The 9,267-nt window shown below is 38.0% G+C and overlaps 1 protein-coding gene across 1 annotated transcript in view; it reads right to left on the reverse strand.

Annotated features, from left to right (window-relative positions):
• Positions 1-9,249, reverse strand: part of Usp38 (ubiquitin specific peptidase 38) — a 21,992-nt gene extending 12,743 nt beyond the window's left edge. The window contains exons 1-5 of the mRNA XM_013029541.1: positions 8,502-9,249; positions 7,063-7,198; positions 5,110-5,239; positions 4,511-4,612; positions 273-431 (exon numbers count right to left, since the gene is read on the reverse strand). Of these exons, the coding sequence (XP_012884995.1) occupies positions 273-431; positions 4,511-4,612; positions 5,110-5,239; positions 7,063-7,198; positions 8,502-9,183 (1,209 nt within the window). The 5' untranslated portion in view covers positions 9,184-9,249. The remainder of the gene's footprint in view (positions 1-272; positions 432-4,510; positions 4,613-5,109; positions 5,240-7,062; positions 7,199-8,501) is intronic.
• Positions 9,250-9,267: the final 18 nt, after the last annotated feature.

The raw sequence follows: 9,267 nt of genomic DNA on the forward strand, positions 1-9,267 counted from the left end.
GAGATAGGAGTCTCACAGTCTTTCCTGCCCGGGCTGGCTTTGAACCGCGATTCTCAGATCTCAGCCTCCTGAGTAGCTAGGATTACAGGGGAGAGCCATCGGCGCCCGGCAAGATCCATCTCTTAAACACTGATGAAATTTAACCCTTACTGCATTTTTCAAACAAAAGAATAGCTGGCTATAGGAATATTTTATATTCATTCATCTAATACATATTGATCTATTATATTATCATCTTCAATTCCACAGACACTGGGATACTACCACCATACCTTTATTGCATCCAGGATAGGTTCATAGAGATCTGGAAATCCAGAATAATGATACATCATACAGTGTATCAGTTCTGTTAACTGCACTAAGAAGGCGGTACTGGAAGGCAGGCCATCGCTTTTAAAAGAATGAACCAAATGAACTATGTGTGGAACAATCTAAAGGGAAAAAAAAGATGACTGTTAATTTCTTCAAATCAGCAACACAATAACTAGCCTACAAGTAAATATGTTACATGATCAATATTTTCTCTATGTTCAGAATCATAGCCTGTTTCTCAAAAAGTTAAAAAGTCAAACATTTTTAGAACACCAATAAAGCTAGTTTTCAAAGTTACATGACTACAAAGTTCAGCTTAACACTACTCCTCCCTTTTACACTCCACCTAAAAAACAAGCTAAAGCATTAGATAAGAATCTTGGTCATTGTCATCAATTAAAAAAAATGCCTACAGTTGGTTAGATTATTTAATAGAAACAACAAACTCCAAACCAAAAACAAACTCCTTAGATTTAGCTAAAGAGCTCCACCTAGTGTTAACTTAAATTTTTCTCTTGAAAGAATTACAAACAATTTGCACAGTAAAGTCTACTTTAAGAAGGTGTCAAATGCTGATCCTAGCTACTCAGGAGGCTGAGATCTGATGATCCAGGTTCAAAGCCAGCATGGGCAGGAGAGACCGAGACTCCTATCTCCAATAAACCACTAGAAAACCGGAAGTGGCGCTGTAGCTCAAGTGGTAGAGCACTAGCCTTGAGCTGAAGAGCTAAGGGACAGCACCCAGGCCCAGAGTTCAAGCCCCACAACCGACAAAAAAAAAAAAAAAGAAAGAAGCTGTCAAATAACTTGTATATGTAAGTACAATTGTACCTCAAGTAACAGGACTATTTATTTATGGTAAACACAGGGATGTCATGTTAGACTGGATATTCTTACTGATAAGACCCAATCCTCCAAAAGAGAGTTTTAGTAATAAAGGGAACTAGAAACTTCCATTATTTTTAAGGAACTCGGTTTAAAAATAATTGGAAAATTTAAAATATTCATTGTCATTAACATGTGGAAAACTACTAATATTATCAACAAAAAGATATTCTTTCACTATAAAATGAAGCTAAAGAAGCCAACCAAGAGGCAATGACATATTTAAGAAGTTATTACCAAAATGAAACAATCATTTATAGAAATAGTACCCTCCATTAGCATGGTGCTATTTTCACCTAATTATTATAATAATATTTATTCTTAAGGTAAAAAGCATACTGTATTTGAAGAACTATTTTTTTGGTTTTCATACATGATTAAAAGTGAAAATATAGCTCTATTAGAGTCACATAAACAAATAAAATTACAGCAATTGTGGCAAGGCCCTAATCAACTCTTCCTTCTCAAAACAATAATCACATTCTTAAGCACATTACTTTTTCTATTTTGTCTGTCTACTTTTACTCTTGTGCTTGATGACTGAAGTCTCATTTTAGCTTTCACGTATTTTTTTTCAATCTTGCCACCATCAAAGAAAGTGTTGATAAGGCCACACCATACTACTATAAGCTCCTGAGTTCACTCTCTTGCTATCATCTTTACATTTCTACGCAAAATTCAATACTAATTCTGCCCTAGAAAGCCTCACTTCTTGATGAAATAGTCGAGGTCCAAAGTTACCTGGCTCACTTCCCTTCAGAGATGAAGACAAGACCGAGTGGTAAAAGAGGAAGGAATGTTAAAAGTTTCAAGTCTTCCAAATGCTTTCCTGGTACAGATGTGGTCTTCGTCATCAGGCTATATGGTTGTCTACTACTATGTCTTATGGTCACTACAGTAACCAATGCAGAAAGCAACTTAGTTCTTCAGTTACACAGATATGCTTCCAGAGATTGTCTTTAAATTTTCAAAGGAGGTTCTCTGACAGGACTTATTTATTGTTACTTTTCACAGTGAGGGCATGCTAATCCCTGATTAGTCATAATTTTTGCTTCCTGAAAGCTGGTTTTTTTTTGAATGTGTAAGATTAAACGCTTTTAGACACAATTATAATAGTAAACATAAATTGCTATTTGAGGAAATGCAGGAAGCTTATTTAACTAGTAATTTTGATATTTTTCTTTTTCTATTTTAACTATCTGCCATAGCACCTACTGAATTTTTTTACGTGAAAAAGTTGGTCTCTAACAGCCACATTAAAATATCAGTCTTGGTTTGTCTTTAAATATTCTAAACATAGACAATAATGCATAATAATGATGTTGATTCTAGGTTAGTGCTAATGTTTAGCAACATCTAAACTCAAGTCTTTCACTGAGTTATCTGGAGTTCTGTAACTATTATTACTAAACATCCAATATTTTAGATGAGTATAAGGTCAAGCCATATATAATACTTTGACATTATTAGGTCTTAGCTTTTGGGCTTTACTAAGCCAGGTCAGTTTTCATATTTCTGATCTATTCATTCCTGAAATAACTGATTTAAAACTTTTTTTCTGTGTCAGGCTTAGGACTTGAACTCAGGGCATGGGTGTTGATCCTGAGTTTTGTTTTTTGGCCTAAAGCTAGAGCTCTACTACTTGAGCCACAGCCCTACTTCAAGCTTGTTATGAGTAGTTTGTTGGAGATAAGAGGCTCACCGAGCCTGGGTGCTAAGCTTCTTTGTGCTCAAGATTAGTGCTCTAAAACTTGAGCCAATGAACCACTTCCAGCATTTTCTGAATAGTTTATTGGAGGTAAGAGTCTCATGGACTTTCCTGCCTGACCTGGTCTGTACCAAGATGCTCAGATCTCAGCCTCCAGAGTAGCAAGTATTACAGGTGTGGGCCATTGGCACCCAGCTCAGAGAATTGTTTTTTGGGGGTCCGGTAGTAGGCCTGAACTCTGGGCCTGGGCACTGTCCCTCAGCTCTTCAGCTCAAGGCTAGCGCTCTACCACCTGAGCCACAGCGCCACTTCCGGCTTTTTTCTTTTTGCTTATGTGGTGCTGAGGAATCGAACCCAGGGCCTCATGCATGCAAGGCAAGCGCTCTACCACTGAGCCACCTTCCCAGCCCTAAGAGAATTTTTTAAATTTAGGACAGGAGATGGTGGCTTAAGTGGTAGAGTGAGTGACTAGTGAGTGTAGGCCCTGAGGTCAATTGCGAGTACCTCCAAAAAACCAACCAACCAACCAAACAGAAAACTTGTTTTTTTCCCCTTAAATTTCAAGTACTTTTCTGAGAAAAAAGCTACAGGGCAAGGAAATACATTCTAGTCACAAAAATTATGATTAATCAGAGATTTAGCATGCCCTCACTGTGAAAAGTAACAATAAATGAATTCTGTAAGAGAACCTCCTTCCAAGAAATTTAAAAACAATCTCTTTCTCAAATAGCATATATGGCTTTGTTAAACATTTTGTGTAAGCATCTATTATATAGATCACCAAACTACTCATCACTCATCCTAAACACATAATATAGTTACTAATTGGAAAGGTACATTTACACCTTATTTTTCTTCAGAGGAAACAGGACACTGGTCAGCCTGTGTATGTACAGGCTTTTCTGAGATAGTGACCTTGCTAATTCAAAACTGCTAATTTGAATTCTGCCCTTCTAAATTATTCTCCTCTGAATTTTCTTATGTTTTTTTACATTGTGGGGTATTGATGAGTTTTGACTGTAAAACTGAGGATAAGACCTTGGAGAAATCACAAAACCAAAGCTCTACTTTCCAGTGATATTCTAGACAGCAAGTGAACAGGTTTCCAAACAAATACTTGGCCATTTCTTACCTTAGCTAATTTGTAAGTGAGGACAAATCTTATATAATAACATAAAAACAAGTGATATACCTGATTTAAAGGGATAGAAAAAACTTAAAGGTGAGAGAACGCAAAGCCCAAGTGTTGGGCCTAAATAGCAAAGATTGTTTTTTTTAAGGTTTGAAAATTTAAAGCAGTCAGTAGTTTTCAACCATTTTAATTCTTCTTCACCTTTGAGTACAACAGACATCCACTAGTGACATTTCCCAGGCAGAGGTAATGTGGTTGCTGGCAAAGGGTAGAAGCAGGGCATTCTGGTGAGGTACCAAATATTCTGAAATTCTGGGAGGAAATCTCACAATCTTTCTTTCTATGAAATCATAATGCTACAAAAAACAGGTAAAGACTACTTTACAATCTTCATTATATACAAAGGTGACTCAATAGCAAACTGTATTTGAAAATAGCTTTTCTAATGTAGAAAGTTTTGTCTCAGAACTTACCAAATGGAACGCCTCGGGAGAATGCTGAAAACTAAGCAGCATGTGAGAAAGAACTGCAAGAGCACCAGGTCTCACAAGAGGAAACCAAAGTCGATTAAAGACCTTCAAAACAAGACAAGATGTTATCTGAAGGATCTGTAACAAATTTATTAACCCAACCAGTAGTTATTTCCCTAGGGATAAAAATTATTTAGGTCAATGTCCCTCTTCCTGAAAAGTCCTACGATAACATGCTATGAAATTTTAGTGGAAGAAAATAATGATGAGAAATTGTGCCAAGGGTTGCTGACAGGTCAGATAAGAAACAATCCAAGAAACAATCTCTGGCTTACCAATATTGGGAGGCACTGATATCAAAGGTAATTTTGGAGGAGTAATGGTGTTAAAAGCTTAGGTTAGATGGACTCAAAGACTAATGAAAATGGCTTCATATTAAATATTTGAAAAGAGCAAATTATTTTAATTACCTGGAATTTAAACTAATATATATGGCCCTGAACAATTAAAAAAAAACTAGATGTTATAAGAGACCACCCCAAAATAAAAATATCCGTTAGATGAGGCCCTACACTCCCACAGATTGATATATTCTCACGTACCAGTTCTATTTTCAGCAGAGTAACATCTATCAATATAGTAAATTTCTGGACAGCTGCTAATCCTTTAAGAAGTGCAATTACCCATGTATCCACATGCTGAGCCAATGGCCAGGACAGCCAGTCAATCATTCTGGAAATTGAAGAAAAAGTTATCAGTATTGAAATATTCTCATCATTATTTACTTAGGAACAGTGGGAGTTACAGAAGAGAACCACTCAATATGGGACTCAATGTTTACTGAGCTTGCTAGTAACAAGCTCTGATCAAGATTACTCAAGAGGGCTGGGAAGTTGGCTCAGTGGTAGAGCGCTTGCCTTGCATGCCCGAGACCCTGAGTTCGATTCCTCAGCACCACATAAGCAAAAAGAAAAAAGCCGGAAGTGGCGCCATGGCTCAAGTGGTAGAGTGCTAGCCTTGAGCTGAAGAGCTGAGGGACAGCGCCCAGGCCCAGAGTTCAGGCCCCATGACTGGACCAAAAAAAAAAAAAAAAAAGATTACTCAAGACCCTGGGGTTCTGTCCCTAGAAATGCCAAAAGAAAATGGAGAAATGAGTGCAACTAGGTACTTGTCACCAAGGAGTTTCCAATCTTGTAAACTGACACCCATTTCCTTAAAAAAGATTTGATTCTCATTTTTCATAAATGCCAAATTATAAATTGATGCTCTATAGTGACATCAGAAATTTATAACACAAATTTATTCTAACAAGAGCAGTTTAAATATAGTTACCTGAATCAAGACATATGAGTATCAATCAAGACTTCTTCCTGGTGAATACAGTCTTAATATGCAATTACAAATGCACTATTTAACATTGTAAAATTCCACAATTGTAACAATGACTTCCCCACACCCCGTATAGCTAATGTAACTAGTAAAAATGCACTATTACAAATTGTGAAACAAGCATGGGTCAAGCGGTAGAGTGCAAGCCAAGCAAGCAAGCAGAGTAAAGTGCAAGGTCCTGCATTCTAACTCAGATAATGGCAAACAAAACAAACAAAAAAAAAACTATTCTTATACTCTATTCCTTTTTGTCCTTTAAAAAAAACTATAAACAGCATCATCACACAATCTTAGTTATGATACATTCCAAAACCCTAAACTTTAAAGATGCATATTTAATTATGTATCACTAAGGCAAGAAAAGTCAAGCAATTTAACTTAGACAACTATGACTGTTTTCACATTTTTAACATCCTGAAAATTAGGATGTATATTAGACTCAGTGAAGCATGTCATTAGATTACTCTTAGCTTCTGAAACCATATAGTAAGCCAATAAGGGCAGCTATTTTTACCAGTTGTTCAAAGACTCTTTGAACACTGTCTGGCAATCATGTTAAATGTTCAATAAATGTGATCTGATAAAATGAATGACTGAATAAAGATACAAATTGTTGTGAAAGAAAAACATTAAGTGTACACTTAGAAATGGAAAACTAGGCTGTAAAACATTAAGGACAAAAAAGAAAACCAGAGAAGCTTGAATGGTCACAAAGAATGACAATGAGATTGACAGCTGACTATGAGAATAGCAGAGGCCTGATGACAATGCAGTACCATTTTCAAAATGGTAAGCGCAAATAGTTACCAAATTAGATTTCTGTATCTTGTCCAATCATTTAAGACTGATGGAGCAAAACAATTTCTCAAAGCAAGGAATGTTATTAACCTATTGAATCCAATTTAAAAGTGAAAGTGAAATGTGTATTTTGGAAAAGAACAAAAATCCAGAAGGAAGAAACAGATTACAGGAAACAACGAAAAGCAAAAAGATCATTAAAAAAATGACAAGCCAAAAAATAATGTGCCAAGACTATAATATATAAAAATGCTCCAATTAATTTGGAGAATATGCATTTATTTCATGCTTTCAGTTTTAAATGTTTCTGTATGTTTTTCATTACTCAAAACTACAGTTATGTCTACAGTGTAGTCAGGAACAAGTACCTGCAAAGAGCTTGGGTCATACTTGCATCTTTTACATTTGGATCTGTGGTGAGGCTCCTGATGAGAACTGTAATCATTTGAAGAGGAATATGCTGGACCAGGCTTGCCAGTGCTACAGAAGGTTCAAATGATGCATCTGTATTTTAATAGAAAAACAAAGAAAAGTGACAAGATGTTTGTTTCATGTGAAGTATTCTAAAGAAAATAACTATATATATATATATACATCCACCTACATATGTACATAAAGGTGCTAAGCTATTTATTTGTAAAACAGTATCCAGAAAAGAAATGTAAGGTTATTCCAATTTCTACTTTAGATGCTCTTAGTCATTATATTGCTATAAAGAAGATTTCAAAAATTTCTAAAGGGATTAAAAATTAGAAATTAAGGTTAGTGGGAGGGTATTATTTTGCTTAAACTATATATAAAATTAAAGAAATCCAAGATGAAGATCTGGATTGCTACGGGTGAAAAAAAATGGGGGAAAAATTTAATAGTTAAGTACTCTAAAGTTTTTTAAATCAATTCAAATACTGTAAATATATGTTGGTATATATTAAATGGGCTAAGTATTTACACAAAACTCTATTCTCATTTCTTTTCTTAAGATAAAATAAGGGCAGTTTCAAGTTGGAACACCCAAGTGGTATAATTAGAGAGAACAGGTGTACCAAGTAAAGAGGAAGTGTATCTGGTTTTGGACTTACTACTTAGAAAGCTACAGATTCCAAAGCTCCAAAGTTTTAAGAACACAGACACTTGTAAAATTCCTGGGTGAGAAGGCATTTTCTAGCCATGAATTATCACTTGAATCTTCTCCAGTTTCTGAGGGTGTAACTCATAACACGAAAACACCCTCATCCCTCTGGCTTCTTCATTCTACCTGTATCCCTTCTCACATACACTGCTGGGGGACGGAAAAACACTAGTATTTAAAAACTACCTAAAAATGACCTAAACTACTAGCATAATCTAGCAATGAGACAACCCATGTATTTTAAAAAAAAAAAAAAGATCAGACTTCAAAAACAGAAAAAACAACAACCACCACCCGAATTACAAGAGGATAGAGACATAGTCAACAAAAGCATGGTACATATTATTATACTATTAGTCACTAATGAATAGGAGCTTTACATAGTACCTGTCATCCTCAAAGCATTCTGTAACTTGAGCAGAGGCTGGGGAATTAAGAAACCTGTTTACTTAATGATATGCTCAACCTTTGAAACACAGAGATGCTCCCTGGTTTTAAGGCACCAAATGATATTCCCAAACAAGACAGTAGATTGGAAGAAAACTGTGAACAGGGGAATTAAAATTTGCTGTTCAGTAAGGACGTGTTCAGAACGGAAGTAAACATGGTGTGTGTACTCGAGGCAGACAGACTTGATTTTCCAAGAGGACATTCCCTTAGAACTGGGATGACCTTTACCTGTGGAAGAGATGCTTGCGAAAACTTCCTGCAGGGAAGGCAGCAGTGTAGAGGGCTCGGCCTTCCAGATGTTCTGCAGCAAGTTGCTCACTTTTGTCACCTGGGAGACATATTCCCGCAGCTCTTTCTCCTGGGTGGACGCACACTGGAAGTGGCCTATCGTTCGAACCAGCTGCTGGCAGAAGGTGATGGACAACTTCCCTTTGGGGATGCACTGCACGAAGTCGGTCAGCAGGTCGCTGAGTCGGGCACAGAACTGTGGCTCCGGCCTCTCGCACACCATCCTTAACACCTCTACCTGCAGCAGGCTGAAGAGGTCCAGCACCGACGGGCAGCTCATGATGAGTTTTAGGCCGTTGTGAATGTAGTCCAGGATGGCTACGTCCTTCCTGTCCAGCGAATGGTAACCCTGCTGCAGGAGGCCCAGCACGAAGGTCTTGTTGAAGAAGGCCTCGAACTCTGGCCGGTGGTACCGTGCGTAGGCCTCCAGCACCTGGTGTCCCACTTGGCGCTGGAAGGGGTCGCGGCCTTCCAGGATGAGCCGGGTCGTCAGGTCAAACATGGCCTCGCACTGCGCCTCGTCCAGCCAATGCTCCGCCGACTCCACCACCTTCCGCACGATCACCCGCTTCAGCGACAGCGGGTGCGAGGAGCTCACCAGGCCCTCCAGGATCTTGTCCATGGTCGCCGTGCCGCGAGGCCGGGGCCCGGGGCCGAGGATCGGGCGGCGGCCCCGGCGTGGGGCGGGAGAGCGAGGCGAGCGGGG

Source organism: Dipodomys ordii, unplaced genomic scaffold (assembly GCF_000151885.1).
Source record: "Dipodomys ordii isolate 6190 unplaced genomic scaffold, Dord_2.0 Scaffold119, whole genome shotgun sequence".
Lineage (NCBI taxonomy): Eukaryota > Metazoa > Chordata > Mammalia > Rodentia > Heteromyidae > Dipodomys > Dipodomys ordii.